The sequence below is a fragment of the Cryptotermes secundus genome, unplaced genomic scaffold (genome assembly GCF_002891405.2).
Source record: "Cryptotermes secundus unplaced genomic scaffold, Csec_1.0 scaffold413, whole genome shotgun sequence".
Lineage (NCBI taxonomy): Eukaryota > Metazoa > Arthropoda > Insecta > Blattodea > Kalotermitidae > Cryptotermes > Cryptotermes secundus.
Window position 1 is genome coordinate 148482 of NW_019723309.1, and position 24476 is coordinate 172957.

Below are 24476 nucleotides of genomic sequence, written 5' to 3' on the forward strand. Positions count from 1 at the left end.
CGAAGATTTAAGAGCACAAGTAAAAGCCAGACGAGTCTTCCAACAAGCACAAGCCTGGCGAGCACGAGTAATGTGGACGCGCCTTAAGGCAGGCCTGTTCATCAGCCTTCATGTGTTCTACTTGTTTTTAGTCTTCAATCCTAGTCGTTGTCTTTCTCTCGTGGCAGTTCAGTTTTTTTAAAAGCCGAAAACCAGTTATTTCCAGAAGTTTCAATTTTGGATTCTTCTAAAATTTCTTCCCATCTTTTATGGTCGACAAGATTGAACCATGTCATTCGCCGTAACCATTGCATATTTGTGCCCAGCTGTTTTATTATTCGTATTTCGCTGCCATAAATAGGAATGAAAGAGGTACGTATTTCTGTGTAATTTCATTCTTGAGTTTTTCTTAGCTTCTATATCTAATAATACAAATGCCGCCGTGAATGAAACAATTTATTTGGTTGTAGTTCTTAGTCTTTTCTTCCTCTACACTACATGTTTCGGCGGCAACCAGCCATCATCAGGTGTATTTTTCACTACGTAGATGTCACACTGCACACAATCTAAAATCTAAAACACCAGCCTCTCAGTTTTGTTTAAAATCTCGCCAACAAACGCTCGTCAATTTGATTTTAGAATTCTAATTTAAAATTTAAAATTTAAAGTTTTAAATCACAGGGATACCCGCTCTATGTCCAGCACTGTTCACGTATTATTCTGTGCAGGCTCCTTGTGTGTGTATCGCTGCTCATCTTTAATACGCTACTGTCTGGTGTGTTGTGTGCTGTCTACTTAACTTAATTAAATTTCAGAGTATTGTTTCAAAATTACCCTCTCTGCAAAAATACTGCGATTTTTGGGATCCCTTTCTTTGTATGTAAAAGTACTCACTTATTATGATATTACATTATAAATTAAAACTTAAATTGTTATTGGGTCTGTGCCCAGCACTAATCAGTGTAATAGCGAGCATAAAATATTAATTCTTAAAGTACAACTACTAAGTAAATGTAGAGCTCGTATGGGCAGTACAGAGACGTATTGGCAACCGTAAAATTTAGTGGCGCAGAACTAAATGTCGTGTGTAATACTGTACAAAAAAAATGCAACTCCAGTTAAGGACAAATGTGTGTCAACACGTGCAGATAATCTGTCACTTCTCCTGACGCGACTGACATAGAAACCCTCTGTCTTACTTTCTCCGCTTCACTTTCTCTGAAGCAAGAGTCGGCCATAAAGTATACTGAGAATTTCTTCGACCTTGAAGTCTTGCTAAATGCGGTCGTAAAAACATTATCCCCTACTAGTCTTGTTACAAATTCTGTAGAGAACTGAGAATCAGCATATGTTTTCAATCGCGTATTAATACATCTCTGCGCATTCTCGCCTAGTACCCCCTGCCGCAAGACCGAATACAGTTTTTATTCTGACAGTAAGAGGACAGTAAATTATAGTTTGTGCGAGTATAGAATTCAATTCACCTTGAAGCTGTAGTGTCTTGGTAAATGCCACATAGAAACATTGCCTCTTACCGATAACACGTTTAATAGTTGGAGCAACGTGCAAATTTAATATCAAACCCAGTGACTCGGCTGCGGTGTTTAGAAAGGCCGTCCGTCTAAATTGGCACTGTTAAAAGCGGGTATGTTGCGTCTTTGTCACAGTAAACCACTACATTTCATTAATTTATCTTTGTGTGTGCGTTTTAATTACTTGTCCTCGGTAAACACGTTTTCCAGAGCTTCTGCTCTCCGCCATTCCGTGTGACACGAGAGGACTGTAAGTTTACACTATCGACAGGAAACTGCTGAAGAGCGGGAGGCTGAGAGTATACCATTTTCTTTCGATCGCGTACCAAAGCGACTGTATCCATCCGCGCTAGGTGCTTATGCTAAAAGACCGATTCATTTCTTTGCCAGCTAATAAGAAATAATTACAATTAACGTCTCTGGGTGATAACCAGATTCATGAAAATCGGTAAATTATTTTAAACTCGTTAGGACACACAAATTGCGCTTACATTCACACCGTAAATCTGTTGCACTCATCTTCTTTCTCATCGCGTGACCAACCTTGTAGTGTTGAAGCATGTCAATGGGAGGTGTGGCGAGGCCCACCTGTCGACGACAATTCTGGAATACCTAATTAAAGTTACAATTGGTATTGAACTGGTATTACATACCCATACATCAGCAGATAGAACTCAACACAGCTTCCAGTAGGTGAGTGTTTGTAGTAGTTTGGTTCTCTACAATATAATGCCTTCTGAAATACTGGCTTCTATGACGACCTTCATCAGTCGAAATTGTTACGTCAGAGGTCGTGGCAGTGTTCAGGGAGTACATTTCTGGCCGCACGGACTTCTACAACACAAAGCAGGATCTGTTACGTAAATACGTGTCCAGTGTTAGTCCGCTTATACTGGAGAATTTTTTCGCGGGTTTTATAGTTGGGCAAATGTTTAGTGCCTTTATATTCCATAAAATGCTTCTTAGTAACTGAGCTTGGAGGCGGAGACTATCTTTGGCTGTGCCTTGTACGGAAACGTTGTTCAGACTAAATATTTCTGTCATTTACGTCTTCACTCGGTTACTTCGCAAACATTTACACGCACGCAAATAAACAGTCACTGTCCATCTCGGAACACTCCAAGGGAGTCAAGGAATTCATTCTGTGCAGACTGCAATACTTGTTAGTTGCGTGAAAAGGCTTGTGTTAATAAACATTTGTTTCAACAAGACATTTATATTTATGCAGAAATATTAGTAACTCTGAAAATTAGCAGCTGTACAACTTGGCATATAATTTTCGCTTCTCTGTGGCGTCTATGTATGTATGTGCATATATTTACTCGTTCATGGACACATACTTAATCCCCCCATGCTCCATGCATGTTAATAGAAATGACGATACATGTATCCTGATTCAGATTGCAGCGCGTGTGGAAATATTTCAAGAAACGAGTTTGCATATCATGGTTGCTCTACTTGTAGTTGTGTCTCGTCATGAATGGGCTATCATGAACACCGAAAGCTGTATCAGCGTGCTGGTTCTCCTTTGAAGTAAAGACATCTTGTGAAAAGTATCTCCATTTGTATCAAGGTGCATGGGACTTATGAGCAAGAGATTGACAGAGTAATAAAGAAATTCCTAATTTATAATAATTGAGCAATTTTTTTTTGGCATTGTGACTGTAAATAAGCCTTATGATGTTGAGCAATGGATTAATATAACGTGTTGTTTTCAAGACAGTGACCATGTGTGAATATGGTGTTGATACGTGTGACGATATATTCCTGTTCACTTAATGCGCAGTTTTACTGTCTGTTCACATACTGAAGCAAATAAGAATGCAGTTTGTTAGTAGGCCATTTATAACTGTCTTTGTTTTCAGTCCACATGCCATACGGCGCTCCTCTATTTCCCCATTCTGTGTAGCATACCATTCTTACGTGCAGTCCAAGTAACTTACAAAATCAGTTTAAAAATTTGCGCCGTTTGCGGCGGGCTGTACGTGTTTGTAGACAAGTAGTTAAATCTATCATCGACTAGATGGCAACAGTTGCAGGCTGTGTATGGCGTGTATGGTATTTTGTCATCTTTGTCATAATGGCAGGAGCTGGCAAGGAATGTAGTCGTGGGCCATAGCAGCATAAGTGTTCTAATATGTTGTGGTTTTCTCTTTTACAGTTCACATAACTTCTGCAAGATGTCAGAGGCGTCATCAAAACAGTGATGGCCTTGAGCTTTGATCCAAGGTTGAAGTTGAATAACTCGTTGAAATTGAAGTTTGATAGTGTTGACACGTTGTGTTTATTCAGTTGAGGTGTAAAAGTAGTTAGTCGTACCTGTGTAAGACATGTCGTCAGTACTGGAAAATGCATACTTGCGGCACAGGTTGCGGCAAATGGATCAGTTGTATCCGGAACCATCAACGTTTGGACAATGTGATTGTACTTCTTACTCATATTTCGCTCTTTCAATGGTGCTGTTTGCAGTAGGAACTGTGATCACTGTACTCGCGTTAGGAGATTCAGATGGCTATATATTCAGTAGTTTGGGACATATGTGGCTAGTCGGCCCCATATTTATTTGTTCAGGACTAATGGTTGCAGTGAAAAGTGTTCTTTATCTAAGAAGAAAAGGCATCATACAAATGCTGCTTCGACGACGTGCACTTCTGAGGGTAGGATTTAAATTATTTTCTTTACGTAATTTTCAGTGTCTTAGTTTTAATTTTTGTATTAACATGCTCGTGGTGTGTTTGGAGGAGATAAATAACCATGTTACGACATTATGTTTAATTTGTCAGTTTTGTGATATACAGTACGAATCAGTTGTTTGTACACATATAAGTGTGTATAGTTGCACATTTTGGGGTCTGGGTTCATGGTTAGTCCGGACTTGCCCATCATATAGGTTTGTTAAACCAGTAGTTCACCATGTGTAATCTTAGTCACGTTTTACTGTGAAAGACAGAACTCATTGAAGTGATATTCTATGAAAGCAATGGATCAGAACTTTAGAATTGCCATTAACCTGTAACAGAAGTGTAGAATGTAATATTACTAACAGTCCAGAATATGGTTTGTGTTCCATTCTAAACCATGTCCTCAGGACATGAGTTGGTAAAATTTTTAATTCAGTAGCTGACAGAATGGTTTTAATGTATCTGAAAAGTTTGCTCATCAAGTAAAATTGAGGCATGTGGCATTTCCTAAAATTTACAATTGAGTTTCCTTTTGACCTCTCGGACAGATATAATAAGGCACTATTTACTTCCGCTCCTAAACAGAATGTTTTGAGGTTCAGGGAATTAATGACTTTGTCGTATTCTTTGTAAAAAGTAAGAACAGGCATGTGTTTCTTCTTCCTCAAGGATTGAAATTCATGCATTTCAAATAAATAAACCAACAGTAAATGGTAGTTTGTGTATAAGGTCATCTGTGAGTTGGGTGGGAACAAATGCAGATATCATTGTGGTGGAGATGGACATTGAATTTATTTGAGTACTTAATGGTCCTAAAAACTAAACAGAAAACTTGGTTGAACTTTGTTAACTATGTTAGAAGAGGTTAGTTTTAAGAACTGTTCAGAAATAGTGGCTTCGGTCTAGAAAACCGAAATTAATGGCCATGGGTTTTTGTTGTGCTGAAGTTAGCACTAAGTTCACCGACAAGCAGCAGTCGCTTGGTCGGTATAGTTCACTTGCGGACTAAAATCGCGGAATTTATTATTCTTACTATTATTTATTATTATCACTATTATTATTATTATTATTATTATTATTATTATTATTATTATTANAATATTTCCACATCCACAAGAATCATTATGAGTATCATGAAATCCAGTGGTTTCTTAGATAAAGAAGTGTAATAAGTTGATATGACTCATTACTCTCAGGAAGCAGAGAGAAATGCTGACTCCATAATCATTATGAAGTTACAAACCGAGCCATTTCCTGAGTTTGATTTTGAGCATATTGTTCTGATTTCCGATTGTCAGGACTCACAAAAAAAAAAGGTGACTGTGTAATCTTTATAAAGCTGAAAACAAAGTGTTACTCCCTGGGATTTTATTTTGAACATAATGAACTGTATTTGCTACCTTCAGGATTCATATTAATCATAAAATTAATTGAATGGTCATTTAGATATTTTACAAGAAAGTGACAGGAAGAACATTTAGATTTAGGACAGATGTACTGACAAGGAAACAGTGGAAATTACATACCAAGGAACTTTATAGCTCTTCCAATTCACTCAATGTCATCAGGTAACCTTCATGAAGTTACCAGTAAACACTCAAAACCATTTTTATTTTGTCCTGAATTATTTTCAACTCCGTGATTTTAGCCCACAAGCGAACTATACTGACCAAGCGACCGCCGCTTGTCGGCAAAGTTTAGTGCCAGCTTTTGCTGATAGAGGGTGTCGTGTTGTCAGCGCAACGAATCCCCACAGCCGTTAATTTCGGGTTTCTAGACCAGAGCCACTATTTCCTTGAAATAGCTCCTCATTTATGATCACGAGGCTGAGTGGACCCCGTTCCAGACCCAGAATAATTAAAGCAAGGAACTTGAGATGCATGAGAAATATTAGCATGGATCGTGGATGCAAGAAGTGTATTCATAATGTTAATAGAAGCATTCTGTGAAAATATATTAGTACCGCTGACAGGAATAGGATGATGACATTAGGTTTGTGTCGATGTGAATTGGATTATAGTGAATCCTATAATAATGGAGGAAAAAGGTGAAGTTGTCCCTGTACTTAAGTAATTAAGCACTATGCCATTAAGGCATATGGGGGAGTGGAGGCATGGTTCCACCATTTTGACCTCCGCACTAGATAGTGATCAGTGGTCAGCATGCCCTGTCCGTTTACCCTAAGGAAAAGAATCCCTCTACACACTGGATATGATGCTGGGTGACATGAGAGTCAGCCTGATTGCTTTGGAGTAGAGAAGAGGCTCTTGCCTCTGCCAGGGATTAAACCCTGACCATCCAGCCCATAGCTAATTGCTATAGTGACTGAGCTATCCTGACTCCTTATAATATTTGTGAGGAACGTTTTTTAATGCCAAATATATTCGTAACTGTCTATGGCTCCACTGGGGGGTATGCAGTAGCATAGTTGGTTGAGGCACTATGCTACAAGCTGGAAGGTCGCGGGATCAAATCCTAATGAGTTCATTGGATTTTTTCAATTTACCTAATCCTTCCAGCCACACTGTGGCCCTGGGCTTGACTCAGCCTCTAACAGAAATGAGTATCAGGAATATTCTTACAATATTATTGGGGATAAAGGGAGGCTGGCACTTAGGGCTGACAACCTCACCACCATCTCTGAGCCGATTGTCTAGAAAATGTGGGAGCCTCAACATCTCACAACCCTGTGGGCCTCCAAGGCCTGTTACAAGGATACCTTTAGTTACTTTTTTTTTTTTCTGTCTCCATGGATGAGAGTCCAACAGTCATTCATCTATTAAGGAACCCAAAGGTTCATTATTGTGTTCAGTAGGTTCCTAAACTGAGTCAGATGAATCCAGGGCACACCCTCACACTTTATATAATTCAGATCCACTTCAGTATTATACTCCCGTCTGTATATAGGTCTTTCCAAGTATTCAGTTTACGTTTTCTGACTGAAATTTTGTATGCATTTTTTTATCCCTCTCATATGTGTTACATGTCCCACACAGCTCATCTTCCTTGACCTGATCACTGGAACATTATTTTGCGAAGAGTGCAGATTATTCGACCCTCCTTTTATTTTTCCTCTTACTTACTCACGGAGCTGAGCCCTTCTGGAGGAGCCGCCAATTCTGCAGCTACTCAAGAATGTGCCAGCATTTTATGGAACCCAAAAGTTCATTACCATGTTCACAAGAGCCCTCCACTGGTCCTTATCCTGAGCCAGATCTATCCAATCCATACCATCCCATCCTATCTCCCTAAGATCCATCCAAATATTCTCATCACCCAATTTTCAAAAAATCCCCAGTCTAACCTTATCCCTTAGACTGAGAGATAAAGTTTCATACCCATACAACACAACAGATAAAAGTACACTTTTATAAAATATATTTCAAATTTTTTCAATTTATATAGAAGACATTCTTCCTAACTATAGTTCTGATTTGTTACTTCTGTTCCCAGATACTTAAAAACTTGCCACATTTTTTTGTGAGGATTTATTAGGTGTCTTTATATTATGACATTTTTCTGCAATAATTGTATTCAAATATATACAGATATTTTAAATTTCTTTCTGTTTTTCATTGGCTTATTTAATGGCGCTTTCCGTATTTAGACTGTACAGTAATAGATGGTAGGATGAATAGAAAAGGATTTGGAAGGAAGTGGTCATGGCCTAATTGAGTATTGTCCTGGCATTTGCCTTGGGGGAGGGCAGCTGAGGAGAACCATGCAACAGGTCTACATGCTATAATACTGTGCTTATAAGGATGAGAGCTGACCTCTCATCATCATGAATTGTTTTGCCTTTCTTTAAGTTTAGCGTTTTCACATGGAATTTATTGCAAAATAAATTCTCACTTTATGGCTGTTTACAACACTGCATTGCAGAGATGTCTCAACACTTGTAAATAGAAATGTTGGTTAGTAGTCTGACCTTGTGGAGCATTCCCATAGTATTCATCATCCTTACACTTGAAAACAATTAACATTACTTTGGTTTTGCTGTGCATTTCATGTGCTTTTTATGGTAATGCTGAATAGTTTCAGGATCATAGCCATAGACCCATCTTATCATGACATATTTTTTAGGAAGTTATCATTTGCTTATGCACATTGAGGCATATCTGAAGCCTCAGGCAAGTGGGGTTCCTTCTCCTACATCAGCAGTTATGAAACAGTCTTGGCTGAAACATGCCTCATTCCCAGAATTTCTGTTAAAATAACCTTGACATGAGCCAGAAAGAATTTCTACTTCTCCAGCCTATTTACAAATAGTATTCTGCCATTTCACACAAAATCCTTCCGCATGATACAATATGAGTTACTGACAATACTTAAAAAAAAAACAAATGCACACTTGAACTTAGTGTTTGAAGCACTCGTTAGTTTTAATGAACATATCTTCCTTTTCAATGCTGTGGAACCAATGAGAAACTTGGACTCAGGTTATTGTGGCTTCTCCAAATGATGTTAGCATCAACTGAATAGTTTTAGTTGGCATCTTTCGTATCATCTTGTTAAAAGCTTTATTCACACATATTCTCTACTCTCGGATGTTGCCACCCTTCTTTGTGACCCCATTAGGGTACTTTTATTTACGCATGTTTGAGTAATGTATTTGGAGCTGTAGCGCCTTGAAGTTTATGTAGGAATATTTTCGTTACTTTTCCCATAGATATCCCCTATATGGACACATTTCAATGAGTAACTCACGTGGCGTTCCGACCTAAGATGTAACGCGATTAGTTTAACGTTTAATACAGTAGCAGGGGGTTGAAATTATAGTTTCCTATCAAATGACGCATAGGTTTGGTTCACGGTATCAGTTTGCAGATTACTTGGGTGGGAACGGAGAGAAGCTAATGTCCATAAGCCATTATTCCATCGACTGCGTCACAAGCCCGAACACGCGCGGTGGTAGGTGACGCAATTACTCCGTGTGTCACTCGCCCGACCGACCGAAACATTTTCAGAAGGCGGTTGGTACGACGTCTCCATAGTTTAGTGATTACCAGACCGAAATGTTACCGTCATTTCTTTTCTTACTAAGACACATCCCATAAATAGTATGTACACAGTTCGTATGTAACGCATGCTTTGTGTATAGATCATCCATCGAACCCTCGTTTAAATATCCAAACAATATTACATGAAGAGAGAAAATTACCAACTCCTTTAAAAGGTAAAAAGGTAAAGTTGTCCCTGTGCTCAACGAATTAAGCACTACGCCATGAAGGCGTGTGGGGGAGTGGATGTATAGATCCACATTTACTTGACCTCGGCATTAGATGGAGGTTAGTGGTTAACTTCACGCCCCTGCCACTTTCCCCTGGGAAAAGAGCCCCTGGTACCCATTGGATAGGAGGTTGGGTGGACCACAGAGCGGGTCTGGACGATTTGGAGAAGAGAAAATTCTTGACCCTACCGTGACTCGAACTCCGACCACAGTCGTCGAGCCCCTAGCCATTCGCTATACCGACTGCGCTACTACGGCTCTTACCAACTCCTTTACCATCTGTATTTACTGAAATAAGGGCTGTTTTGTTTTGTGTTATGGCATTAAGTGGTAGAAATTAGTAAGCGTTGTTTGGGTTGCATTACACTGTGTGCCTCCTGTCTCTCTGAATGATAAAGGTGCTGTGGTACCTTTCACAACAGGATGTTGTGTTCTCTGACGTTGGGTTATGTAAATACACTGTTACTGTAACAGTGTACACATTTCCTTAGTATCAAGGACGATTATTGGTACACAGCTATAAAAATAACCTCTCTGAAAGAGTTGCAGCCTGTGAATAGATATGATGAATTTTGGCTAGGAACAGTAAAATTATGTTTCCCTGTGAAACTTTGGTTGTGCTGTGACTGAACTTCCGCTTTCTCTGACTGAGTATAATAGCAGAGCAGTAACACGCGTACTGACATACTGTGATTGTTCAGGCTGATAGTGGTCAGAGGCTGAGTATTCTGTAAATTTCTATGCGTTGAAGACGTATGGGGGAGTGGATGTATAGATCCACATTTTTTTTTACTTCAACACTAGCTAGAGGCAAGTGGTCAGCTTCACTCCCCGACCACTCTAACCCCGGGAAAGAGCCTCCGGTACGCATTGGATAGGAGGTTGGGTGGGCAACGTGGAGAAGAAAAAATTCTTGACCCTACCGGGACTTGAACTCCGACCCATCGGTCGTCCAGCCTGTAGCCAGTCGCTATACCGACTATGCTGTCGCGGCTCCTCGAGTACTCTGTACAACTTCCCTCCCCCCCAGCCCCAGGTGAAGACTTAGAAAGTACCGTAATAGGCCGCAAGTCTTTTTTCCCAATCTGTTGTTCACGTTGTCGTATCTCATCGGACATTACAGAGACTCAACAGGTGATACCTTGTTAGGAATATCTGAATAATGGACCCTTCTCATACTTCTGTCGGGCCATATGTGGGGTCAACAGTGAAGTCATAACTTAGGAACAGAATTGTAGTAATGTATTGATTAACCAAGCCCATTGCACACCTCAGGAGTTGTGTAAGATGAATATCAACTATTGATGGGATGACCGTTGACAGAAGAAAACCGACATACACAGGGTAAAATCTGTGTCAGCGCTAATTTGTGTGTCACAAATACCACATATGCCACATTAAACCTGAAAGCCTGACACTGAAATGGACTGTGCTATCCATAGTAGCAGGACTAAAAGTATTCCATTTGTTGCAGTTCTTTTACAAGAAAGTTTTGTTTTTATCCTAGCAGGGTTCAACCACAGCACCTCTGTCAGTTGCTTCATTAATTTGATCAAACAGCTAACAAACTCTATATACATACACAGTTCACGCAACATATGCACAGGTTGTGTGCCGTTTATCAGAACATCCCACCATTTTACTGGGTTTTTGGACTTTTTCAGTCATCCGGAATTCTAAGAAATAGAAAACACGACATTTCGGAAACTGCATCTGTTTCCGAAACGTTGAGTTTTATATTTTCTAGAATTCTGGAGATAGAAAAAATCCAAAAACCCGGTAATTCTGTGTGTCATCCACCATCGTCAGAACCCTTTAGAATCTGTCCCACCAAATGCTAGTTACTAGATATACAGTGAAAATCGAAATGTCCCAGGTGGTTAACTGACATGGAAATGAACTGGGAATCTTGGTTTGATTCAGCTCTTTAGATGCTTGAGTTAAGGTATGGATTTTAGTACATCTAAATCAGCATATCACCTCTGCTCTTTATGTCGTTGGCCTCTCAGAATTCGTGAAAATGTGAAAAGAAGCATTTAAAAATCAGAACTCCGTACATAATTTTCATTCCTTTTTGTGCTTCATGCTTCTGACTTTGTTTACCTTCTAACCCAGTTTATTCATTGTAGCAAACACCAGATCCGTTGCATGTCATGTTTGTTGGATGGATGACAACTTAAAGGTGCTGTATGACCTGCTGCGGTTGTTTAGCACTGAATGGTATGAAACGTTGATCATATTCGCTGAAGTTGAAAGGATTCGGGAGAAAGTGATCATGGCCTGTTGTGAGGTGGTACTGTTCTGGAATTTGCCTTGAGGGACTGAGGAAACCAACAGAAGATCTCCATCAGGATAATTGGTGTCCCAGCTGACATTAAAACTGGCACTGCTCGAATAAGAAACAGAAACATTACTACCTGAGACCACTTTGTTTTTATAAAGATTTTGTTGTTTCTTGATCTTTTGGCCTAGTACCACCAGGGGGTTGTTACTGCCAGTTTGGATTGTTGGAATACATGGCCAAGTGTGTACGTGGGCCGCACCATAGGTCAAGCGGTTAGTCACTGGCTTCCCACCGCGGCGGCCTGGGTTCGATCCCGGGGTCTGGTCAAGTGGGATTTATGGTGGACAAAGTGGCGCTGGGGCGGGTTTTCTCAGAGTACTTCGGTTTCCCCTGCCAATCTTCATTCTGCCAAATTCTCCATCATCATAATCACCCAGGGCAGGGTACAATTGGCCATACCAAGTTGACCCAGTTGGACTCCACCCCCCACTAAGCGAAAAAAAGTCTGTACACGTGTGGCTATAGAAGCCAGGAAATGCATAGTAAGATCATTTGTATATATAATGTTTGGGCGTAACTTTTGAGGATTTTGGTCTCTGCAGTGCATCTGAACTTGTGTTTCTCATAATCCCCAGTTTATCAAACAGAAATTTTTTACTGCGTAGCAATCCCCTAGCTGGTCATAAGTAAAAAAGTAAAGCTATCCCTGTAACAGGCCGTGAAGACCCATAGGGTTGTGAGACGTTGAGGGTCCCACATTATCTAGACAGTCGGCTCAAAGATGGCGGTAAGGTTGTCAGCCCTACGTGCCGGCCGCTCTTTACTCCCCAGGAAAATTATTTAGTTAATTCCTGGTACTCATTTCTCTTAGAGGCTGAGTCGACCCCAGGGCCATAATGCGGCCGGAAGGATTAGGTCAATTGAAAAAAAAAAAAACAGTGNAGAACGCTTTAAAATGAGATGTAATCTTCTGAGTTTTATGTTTGTTGTTTATGTTTGCTGAAATTGTAACTTCATTTGATATCTGAAAGGAAATGAGTTTCAGCTCTGATATGCAGTGTTATAACTGTACTTGCATTTCTATCAATTAGAAGGTAAATTCCACAGCGAAATGAATATGAGGGTTCTGTATTGGGCTTTGCATAAGCAGATACATTATATTATTATGTCCCAGAGTAAAAATTCAATGCTCATATTTCCCATATTTTGGGGGAAATTTTTGTTGTTTTTAACATTATCATTTATGTATCTGGTGCTGCTAAGATATGTATGTTCTCTTCTTAATGCTAGTAGCTAACTAACTTCATGAAGCTGAGCCCTTCTTGAGAAGCCACCAGCTGTGTAGCTACTCGAGAACTTCCCAGCAATTTATGGAACCCGAAGATTCATTACCGTGTACACAAGGGCCCTCCACCGGTCCCTGTCCTGAGCCTGATTGATCAGTCCATACCACCTCATCCTATCTATCAAAGATCCATTTTAATATTATCTACCCACATACAGCTTGGCCTTCCAAGCGGTCTCTTTCCGTCTGGCTTTCTCACCAGTATCCTGTATGCATTCCTCTTTCCCCATTCGTGCTGCATACCCTGCCCATCTTATCCTCCTCAACCTGATTGATTATTCTAATTATACTTGGCAAAGAGTACAAGTTATGAAGATCCTCATTATGCAGTTTCCTCCAAAAGTCTACAGGTATGCTAATTAGAATTACATGCCAGATTGGCACAGTCAGTATTGTGACTAGGCTGCTGCCTGGACAAGCTAGGAATCAGGGATTCAATTTCAGGCAGAGGTAAGAGATTTTTCTCTTCTCCACACCATCCAGTCTGGTTCTGGGGCCTACTCAGCCTCCTGTCCAGTGGATACCATGAATTCTTTCCCTGGTGGTAAAGTAGCAGGGCACGATACTGTCCACCCACTTCCGTCTAGTACCTCAATTAAGGATGTGTGAAGCTATATTCCCATGCCACATCTGTGTTCCTCGCATGATGTGTAATTAAGTACAGTGAGAACTTCACATTGTTTAATCAGAAGAATAGGTTTGTGTTATGTAGCAGAACAGTTCAGAGGTTGTACGATGGTGTACCCAAAAGAAACTGAACTAATTTTTTGGGGGGGCAGAGCTTTTGTAGTACCGCGTTTTGCCGCTGTGAGCGCATAGAGCTAACATTCCTGAGTCGATACGCTGACTANCTTATCAAAATGTTATAAAGACTGCAGACTCTTTTAATAACTAGATGCTGATAGTACTTGAAATTGTGCTGTTTGAATGCTTACACACATTTAGTTGAATATCTGAGTTAAGTTTCTTGATAATCTAGCATGGAAAGTTCTTTTTGTAATGGTGTACAATTTGGTGACAGTCCTCTGCACACCTTTCTTCACCAGGAAGGACCCCGTATGACGAAACTTGAATGAGCTCTGATTGATATTTTTTTTGTTTCATTTGTTAATTTTTAATGAACTCAGGAATAGTAATTATTTGTGACTGTCAACACGTAAAACATAGATTCAATCCAAACATTCACTTCACTTGAAAATAACCTAACCCAGTATTTGGTAATAGCATTTCTTCCCCTGCAGTAGCTGAACAGCAGAGCCTCATTTATGAGACCAAACAAGTTGGCTAAAGTGGTAATGCTTATGACTTGTATTCAGGAAGTGCTTTGTTCAGTCTCGATGGGAATACTGTTCTGATTGACATTGTCTTCCAGATGGATGCCAGGATAGTGCTTCAAATTAGGCCGTGACTGTTTCTTTCCACATCCCCCCACCCAATTCATCATTATTGTCATTCAGTTCTGTATAATCTGAGCTACTGACAACATCATTAAAAAAAACAATAAAACAAACTGAGAATTGCTGGGATTTTGGACTTTGTCCATCCTCTGGTATTCTGAAAACTGGAGAACATAACAATTTGGAAACTGGATCTGTTTCTATCCTCAGGTGAAGGGGAGACATCTTCAAAACTAAACACACTCTTAGGAGTTCACTCTGGTCTCAGGTATTCATGTAGCTATAGCTGTTATACTGACATGTGTTGTCCAGTGATTGAGGTTAGGTCCTTCTAAGAGATGAGGGCAGAAACAGATACAGTTTCTGAGATGTTGTGCTCTTGTGTTTTTAGAATACCAGAAGATGAACAAAATCCAAAAAGTCCAGTAGTTCTGAATGTTATACACCATCATCAGAAGCCTTTAGAATCTACGAAAACAAACTCATTTGTGGTAGTAGGATGCACCTGTATGCACTTGAAGTTGACGTTAAGGCAGGAATTCCTGAGCTGTTGAATGTCACTTGTCATTACTTGATTAAATTTGTGCATGGAAAATTGTGAGTACTGGCAAGCATAATGTTGTACTAAGCTCAGATTGTGGCTCATAAAACTGAATATTTGAAAACCTGAAACTCAGAAACCAAGGAGCCGTCTTTATAAGGAGGCTGATATCGTGAGCTATATTTCCATTGGTGTATAATGTATGATTTGCAACCCTTCTTCTGTCCATCCTCCCATATTCCTGTTGCTCTTGTAAACTTTACTCAACGACTCAGAGTCTGCAGGAGCTGGCTCAGCAGTCACGGAACCAGCAGTCATCTGGAGGAAGCTGCGTCATCCGCAACCCCAGCACAGTCACTTTGCCACCTACATATGAGGCTCTGATGGGAGCTTCGGCTTCTCATGGAGGAGGGGGTGGAGGCTCAACAGAGGTACCACCACCAACATATGAGGAAGCCATGTTCCTTATAGGCGATGAAAAACTTAGAGTTGTCCTCGAGGAATCCAAATATGGAGCAAGGTTAGTGCCGGAGATATCTGATATACTGAGAACTGATAATGAAGTTTGTAGTTTCTTTTAGCTTCACTAAAATTTGTAATTGTAATTACACTTCTAATTTGTTTTGTAGGAGATCAAAGTTCTGTATATTTTTGTTTAGGTCAGATAAGATGGCTATGAAGTGACCTGATATATACTTGGTTAAGTCTGTATAAACGAAAATTTGAAATGCATAAACTGAAAAGATATTTCAAATTAAAAATGATGTACTTATTTTATAAATTTTGTCTGTAATAATTTTTCATTGATAATTATCAATGAAAAATTATTACAGACAAAATTTATAAAATAAGTACATCATTTTTAATTTGAAATATCTTTTCAGTTTATGCATTTCAAATTTTCGTTTATACAGACTTAACCAAGTATATATCAGGTCACTTCATAGCCATCTTATCTGACCTAAACAAAAATATACAGAACTTTGNATTGGTAAGGGCCAGAACCTGTGGAAAATGGGTAATAGAAGTAGTGATCTTGAATATGCATGATGAAGCCCTTCAGGGTTGGAAATTTGTACAATACTGCATACTTAAAGAAAGTAGCACAAGAGTAGATGAGTATTGCCCAGCTGAGTACACACATTTTCCACAATATTTCTTTACCATTTTTATGTGACATTTGCCCTCATATTCATCAATTGAAAATAAACGTTTAAAAGTCACACAATTAAATGCAAGTGAGTGCTATCTGCAGGCAAGGTTGGAAACTACTTTTACCTCGCATTTAAGGAGGTTATACATAATGTTGTATTTTAGCGTCCTGTTGCACTGATTTTCTTCCACGATATGTATACAGTTGCCGTCTTGTAGTGCACTCAATTTCACCTGTTACTTCACGACATGTTTCGGCAACATAGTGCCATCATCAGGTGCCCTAATTACGCTAATCTACTTCATTGCTTCCCTTTATAAAATTATTTGAAAAGTATTTAAAAAGTGCATATTTGTCAACTATAATAAATTTACACACACTAAAACTTATTAAGATTATTCATCTTATGTGTCATAATTAAAACTTGCGTGTGGTTCTTCTACTATGGGGGTCGTTTTTCCTATATTCTGTGTAAACCCTGTCTTGTGGTGTGTGTTCCCTTCTTAGCTGCTAAGGGAACACACACCACAGGACACTGTTTACACAGAATATAAGAAAAACGACCCCCATAGTGGATGAATCACATGCAAGTTTTAATTATGACACATAAGATGGATAATCTTAACAAGTTTTAGTGTGTGTAAATTTATTGTAGTTGATGAATACGCACTTTTTAAAGAATTATATAAAGGGAAGCAATGAAGTAGATTAGCGTAATTAGGGCACCTGATGATGGCACTATGTTGCCGAAACATGTTGTGAAGTAACAGGTGAAATTGAGTGCACTACAAGACAGCAACTGTATACATATCATGTAAGGAGGTTACATTTATACATGTGGCATGGTAAATTCATAGCGTTGATACCACATCTGAGAAACAATGAAAATTTGTTGCAATTTTCAATTTGCTTTAAATTCTCAGGCACTTGAGCAGGATGGGTACTGATTATGCGCTGTAACTTGTATTTTGGAAGTGCTTTGTTCGAATCTCAGCCAGGGTACTGGATTGGTGGTTTTCTTCGGTCCCTCCAAACAAATTCCAGGACAGTACCTCCCAGTAGATCAGGAGTGCATCCATATACATCCTTTCAGATTTGTTATTTACCAATTGTCCTGCTATTTGATGCTGTGTAGTCTAACATGCAGTCAGCATCATAAGATAAAACACACAGAAGACATGGATTATGCTAGTGTTAGAAATAATAAAATTGTTGAAGATGGAAGTATTTTTTTTTTCGCTCTTCATGTTTAGCTCAGAAGATGAATTAAGTAAAGAGCTACAAGGTGCCACAGCTGTAGCTGAATCTGCATCCCCGAGCCAGCACAAACCATATGAGGTAGACTGAGAAAATGTTACCATTACCTGCAAGACTGAAGATGGTCAGGTCGGCCACCTGGCCAATAAAATATGGCATACGTTGATACTTGCCAGCTTGTGATGTAAAAAAATGTTCAATAATGAGCCTTTGAGGAAATGGTTCCTGCAAACTGTCAGTCAATAATGCAGTGACACATCTCTTCAGTTGGAAGTTCTGTCTACTACATCTGTAAAAACAGCAATATATAAATATGAACTTGTCAAAATAGCCTTGACAGTATCGGATGTTAACTGGAGTTTTTTACATTAGTATAATATACCTTGTTATACACCACAGGTTTGGTTATAGCATTCGCCATGTAATATTTATCACAAAGAAATATATTTTGTTTATATTAAAGGTATAGAAGTTGCTACAATTAGAGACTGAATAAAGTAATGATTAACCTTAACTGTCATGTGATTAAATAACAGTACAGCTATATGTTTACTGGGAGTTTTATAAGGGATTCTAGTGATATCGTAGAGATTCTGTGGTGTAGTGGTTACCACTTCTTTCCTTAATGGTACATACGTTGCACATCTGGTAATATGCATTGCCATACAACACTGCAGGATGTTTCACACACCACATACATATTAAGAATAGAAAGAATGAACATAATAGCAAGAATATTGGTATGAGATGAAATTTGCTGTTTTAAAATAAGTGACTTGGGATTCAGCACTAGTGGATTTCTTCAGTTGAACGAGAATGTTCGTGTAAAATATTGCTTGTGTGAGAATTTACTGCAGTAAGCGTTTCATCATTAGGGATGCAGCTGTTATAGTTTGAAAAACCCACATCTACAAAGAGGCTTACAGTTTTAACAGATTACAGTGACAAATTATGAGGTTTGTTCAAATGAAACCTATTTGGGGATTATGCTAAAGGAAGGAATAGTGGCTGCTAAAAATATCCCCCTTGGGCATCAAGGCAGATATCATACTGATGTACAGCTAGGGATTAGCTCTCTGGATTTGGCCCAACTGAGTAGGTTTTGCAGGTCATTATATTTATTAATGTGTATTTATCATGACACATATTTAGATCTTTGTATGTGTAATGAACAATTTTATATCTAGTTAATTTATGTAAACAAAACTATGAGAAGAAAATCATTACTTGTTTGACTTCGTGGACTGGAATGTTCATCTTTTTTTTTTTTGATAATATTTTGATAGTGATACACTTGACATTAATTTTGTATGACTGAACTAGTCAAATCATGCATTTAGGAAACCATTAAGGTAGTTATCATGCCCCAATAATTTGTTTATTCTTCAAGAATTGAATCTGCTGAGAATTATGAAGTCATACCATATGTATTACAAATGGAAATTTCAAAATATTTTATTCTTTTAAGTAATTTGGGAACTAAACAAATTAAAAAGTTCCCTTTGCAGCAGTTAGTTTGTTTAATGACTATACATCAAGGATTGAAAATGAAACTGAACTTGGAAATATAAACGTTTTCTGAAGGGTACTGTCTTGATATAATGACATTTGAATGAGTACAGATTTATCGATGTTTCGGAGGGAAATACTGCCTCCATCTTCTGGGTCAAAGGATCAGCTAAGCAAGAAGCCAGCAAGAGTCAGGCTCCAAGCAGAGCTGAAATATTGATGAACTTCTAAATTACTTGATACACCCCAGAATATAATACTTGTAGTAATCATCACTGTGAGAACCTCAAACCCAATGAGCTTTGGGGTTCATCATTATTACATTCTTAAAGCTACAGGAGAAATGTACCTTAAGAAAAAGAATGTGTTCCTTTCCTTAGTACATGTTTTCATGTTTTCATTTTTCGTTTTAAGCGTGAAGAGTACTGTCTTCTGGGATATAACACTGAAAGTCACTGGAAAGTTCACAGGAACATATCACCTCAATTGTGAGAGTCAAAGAATAAGCCAAGCAAGAACTCAGCTAGCACATAGCTTTGCTTGCTGCCTGCTTCATGCTGTTTTTTTTTTTTTTTTTTTTTTGTNCTTATAGGGTATACAAATTACTATCCTTCCACAAGGGAAGAAAGCTACTGTAATTATGAACTTCAGCCATGTGATTGGAACAGAGTGGAGTAGAATTATTTTTCTCTAAAACAAAATAACACTACCCTTATAATTTGTTTTATGAATTGACTTTAAATTATATTGGTAAACAGAATATCTTTTCCAGCAAAGAAACGCTGGATCTACATTTTGGGAAACACTGATTACACGTTTCATAAAATTTTAATTATAAAATTTGGTGGGGATAGGGTTAATGTTAAGATATTTGGGGATGCTTATTAAATGTGAAGATTTGCATTATTTTCCTTTTGAAGTTGAGTAATATTGATATGGCTTCAGCACTGTAGTAATAGAAGTTCAGTGGAATAGCATATCTTTCTGTCTTGCATAGACAGATGTGTATCTTAAGCAAAAAAATATGTAAAACATATTCATGGCAATGTTATCTTTTAATATGTGGTAGTGTTGAAAGTTAATATGAAGATATTGCCAAGGCTGTTAATATAAAGAAAACAAGGAGATCATTTTTGTAATTTTAACTGTATTATTAAGTTAAAGAAAATATTTCTGTAAACAGGATAACTTCCTCTTCTTTCGAGTCAGTACTTCAGTGGCTCTCTACTGTATTACTGGTATGCCTTCCAGAATATGTTAGCATTATATTTGTGGAGCAAATTGCAGCTTGGATAATGTTGCCACAGTGATGTTTGTGATCCACCAAATGTTGGTCACAATAAGAAAACCCATATTATGTAATTGCCATTAGATTGTGGTTGATTTAGGATTTGGGCATTTTCCTGTATTTCCATATGATTTTAAATGTGTTTTCTCTCTGTTTCAAATATGTTAGTATGAGACATAAATTTAGCAGGAAAACTGAACTGTTCTAAGTAGTTTACTGAGAAGTAAATTATAACATGAAATATGAAGGTGAGAACTTGAAGTGGTAATTAATGTGAAATAGTGTTCCAGACTCTTTGAGGCCACTGGTTTACTAATTTTTACTTATTTATTATGTAATTGGAAAAATAATAGTATCCAATATCAGATTATATTCACTGTCCAGATACGTGTAACATGCAATATGTAATATGCAAAAGAAAAAACCAAAATAATGTGTGTGTATCCTGATTGAAGCTAAGTAGATTGCTTATATGTGGGCATACATATCAAAGAGTTAATTGTGGTTTGTGAACTAATACTCCTGTGCATTGCCATAAAAACTGATCTTGAGTTACACTGAAGTTTCCATTATCAGTTTTTACCGCTTATTTGTTTGTTGGCAGGCATGATGTGAACAGAAGGGAATTTTGTGTATTATGTATGTAACAAAACAATAGAATGGTACATTGTGTACAAGAAATTAAAAAAATTATAAAGTGCTGTTTTATTAAAAATCTCCACTTATCCCTGCAGGCTGGATTGGATTTTTAAAATGCTGCTTCTGACCCACATGCCATACTTTGCCCGCATTATAGTCTCCATGTATTTCATTAGATCTAATACCATCAATTCTTATGCATCCTTGACTGATCATAAACTTTTTATTTCTGCAAACTGAGTCTTTTATGTGTCTTCTTTACTCACCACAGTTCACTCCCATATAATAAATTAGAACTGAAATTGTTTTGTAGACTTCTAATTGCATTTATTTTCTGATTTAGCATTTTAAATTTCCTTTTATAGTTCTGTGTCTGTTTTGGAAACTGTGAAGGTTTGTATGTACATCATGTTGCTTTGTTCTAAAATACAGGCCAATTTAGAAAGACACAGTACATATGCCAAATTATATAGCATGTAAGACTGGAAGGAACATATGGAGAGGATGATCCTTAAACCTGTACTGTGGCAAGCATACTGTTACAATCCTACAGGATTGTATGCAGGATCTCACTAACACTGATCAAAAAAGAGGTGGAACAGTTCATTTAGCCTCAGACTTGGACTTTGGCCCAATTCTTATTGTGGAAGGAAGAGGAGAAGAAGAAGATGAAGAAAGTATGTTAGTTTGCACCCATCTACAAATAATTGAGAATTGACTGTGGTAAAAAAAATATTAATTTGGATTTCATGTTTGAATCCCAGGTATAGGTTAGTAGAGGCAATATAACTGAAATGTGTCTAACTTGGACAGTTATTTTCAGGTATATAATGTGTCTATTATATATCTTTCAAGGATGATATATGATTGTCATGTATATAAGTGCTGTGAAGAGAACATAGGTATTTGGAGTAAGTGAAAATATGGTAATTATAAAAAAGTATTATGATGCATGGAATTAAATATTAGAATTTACAGGCTATTTGTAATTTTTAATACAGAGGTGTTTGAGTCAGTAGGCAGGGAAGAATACAACTGCATGAAAGAGGATGTGCTTATACTTTAGGTCAAATAGAACTAAATCATGGAGGTTTTTTTAAGATATGTAACAGAATATGATAATCTGAGTGTGTATTGTTAGAACAAAAAATGGAAAAGATTAAATTGCATGCAGTATACATGAACCAGTTAACATTCAACACCTTCCAGCTTCACAAATGTTTTTTGTGGTGTTCTTTTATAATGTGTACTACAATGTCCCATTTATACAGTAGTTCCTCCAGCACATGAGTAAGCATGTCAGCAATGACTGTGGTAACAGCTGCGATAATCCTTGTTTGCAGTTCACCCAGGATTGATGATACAGGATGCCAATCTGCGTCATCCTTGCTGTAGCCCCGCAGGGAAAAGTCTGCTGCAGTCAAATCAGTGACTGTGGAGGCCAGGCAATTGAAAATCTCCCATTTTACTTCATGGTTGTTTTAATGTTACTCATGGCCAGGGGGACACTTCACCTCATGAATGAAAAACTTCCATTATTTGCCAGTACTCTGTGCTTTGTTCTATAGTTACAGTTCTACTTGTTTTGGAGATAAGATTATTCAAAGTGTGACATAATTTACAAAAATATTGTATTTAAAAATGAGTTAACCTTTTAATTTGATCAGTTGGTACTACTGTATTTATACTGGGCTGTTGTAAGGTCTTGAAAGAATCTGTGAAGTCTCAGTTGAACAACAACAGAGTGGAAAGGTTCATGCCTTATGTATGTGTAACATTCTCTAGGTTGAAAGTGAGGTTCATCATCATTCTCAGAAACAGATGAGCATGTGAAAGTATATATATGTATATATATTTAAAATAAAAACATGTAACTGTATTAAAACAAACTTAATTAAGCACCACACCATGAAGACATATGGGGGAGTGACCTCAGTGTTAGATGGAGGTGAATGGTCAGCTTCATATCCTGATCACTTTATCTCCAAGGAAAGATACATACATACATATACATTTGCGTTTCAGATTATTCACAAATGTGCACAGGCACAACTGGTATCCAATTGGTACACTGGTACCAATTGGATAGGAGGCTGTGTGGGTCCCAGAGCTGATCTGGATGCTGTGGAGAACAGAAAAGATTTTGCATTTACCAGGAATCGAACCCCAGCTATCCAGCCATATCCTATCACTGTTCTGAGTCATCCCAGCTCCTGGATTAACAATTAAAAATGAAGTTAAATTTGACTTTCTCGTGATGATAACTGGGCCGTGGTTCCATGTAGTCTGGTTGAAGTTTTTGACATTTCAGAGGAATGTTATGACTTCATCTTCATGGTAAAATAATAAAACAAGGAGGCATTCTGCTTGCTGCATGCAGGTAATACTCCTTGACTCCAAAGATGGGAGCAGTGTGTGCCACAGAAATAGTAGAACCTTCAACCAGACTGCATGACACCACATCCTCAAGGTTGTTACAAATTGTGAAGTATCCGTACAGCTACAAAATATGGATTTTGTTGTAATGTATATAATTTTAATTTTAAATATTTTTGATATGAAGTATGTTTAATGAAGTTCAAGGAAAAAAATATTTCCTGCCCTCACATAAAGCAAAGGTTTTACTCATTTAATCTGAACTAAAATTGATTTTATGACAACTCTAGACCTTTCATGCCATGTTTCATGCAAATCCATATAAAGTATTTCTGGACTTGAAACTTGTACATAAACAGGCAGACATGCAGACATATCTTCCAAAAGTGTTCATTCAATCCATACAAAATAAAATACCTGAAAATGTGAAAATCAGAGAAGTTTCAGTTCAGGATATATTTCTACAAATCTAGAACTTCCACAAAATATACCAGTTAAAAATACAGAATTTCTAGTGTGTGCTGCATTATAAACTGCAGGTTTCTTTATTAAGAATATAAATGTTATAAACATCACATTTTTACAGTGTAGTTTCTTAATATACTGAAAATATAAAAGTAAAATTACAATGTAACCAGAGGTATACTTGGAAAGACTTCATGTGTTAGAAACCATTTTTAAAATGTCATTGATATCTGAATTTATTGGCATTAGTTTGAATATTTCCAAAAGTTAGTAGGTACAAGTAGTGCAGCTCAAGACTAATTCAAACAGTATGGAATGTTCTGTGCTTCCATTGGGTTAGTTCCCCCTCCATAACCCTTGCATTCCAAAAAAAAAAAACGTGCATGTTACCCAGTGACCTTGGTCTGTCTCACCTTGTAAATTTAACAGTAAGCTCTTTTGTTTTTCTCTTCATCAAGTTATAATTCAAATAGGAAATATGTGATACCAAGTTCTTTGCATCTCATTTGTGCTATATGAAGGTTGTAATGCAGGAAGAATAGTAGAATGTTTAAATATGTCCTGGTGTTTACTGGCTGTGTCCAAAACAACTGGGAAACATACATGGGTATAAACATTCAACAATTAAAGAAGATTATTTCTTGCTGGGTTGTTGTTTTATATTTTTGCTGCATCACCATCACAATCATCATCAGCAGCATAATTGTCATTTGTAGTAGTAGTAGTACTAGCAGCAGCAGCAGTAGTGGTAGCAATAATAATAATAATAATAATAATAATAATAATAATTCAATTATTGG

The 24476-nt window shown here is 37.7% G+C and overlaps 2 protein-coding genes across 6 annotated transcripts in view; one reads left to right on the top strand and one right to left on the bottom strand.

Annotated features, from left to right (window-relative positions):
• LOC111861778 (multiple inositol polyphosphate phosphatase 1) overlaps positions 1-2263 on the bottom strand; it is a 53966-nt gene extending 51703 nt beyond the window's left edge. Inside the window, exon 1 of the mRNA XM_023846619.2 lies at positions 2165-2263. Coding sequence (XP_023702387.1) covers positions 2165-2172 — 8 coding nt within the window. The 5' untranslated portion in view covers positions 2173-2263. The remainder of the gene's footprint in view (positions 1-2164) is intronic.
• The window catches only part of LOC111861782, a 32648-nt gene extending 9904 nt beyond the window's left edge, over positions 1-22744 (top strand). Inside the window, exons 1-4 of one of the 5 annotated variants that reach the window (XM_023846630.2) lie at positions 2383-2811; positions 3673-4168; positions 15265-15509; positions 17396-18494. In XM_023846630.2, the coding sequence (XP_023702398.1) occupies positions 3842-4168; positions 15265-15509; positions 17396-17489 (666 nt within the window). In that variant the 5' untranslated portion in view covers positions 2383-2811; positions 3673-3841 and the 3' untranslated portion in view covers positions 17490-18494. Of the gene's footprint in view, positions 1-2382; positions 2812-3399; positions 3565-3672; positions 4169-15264; positions 15510-17395; positions 18495-22178 lie in introns of those variants that run through there. The other 4 variants (XM_023846629.2, XM_023846632.2, XM_023846628.2 and 1 more) reach the window with 4 other exon arrangements.
• The last annotated feature ends 1732 nt before the right edge of the window (positions 22745-24476 follow it).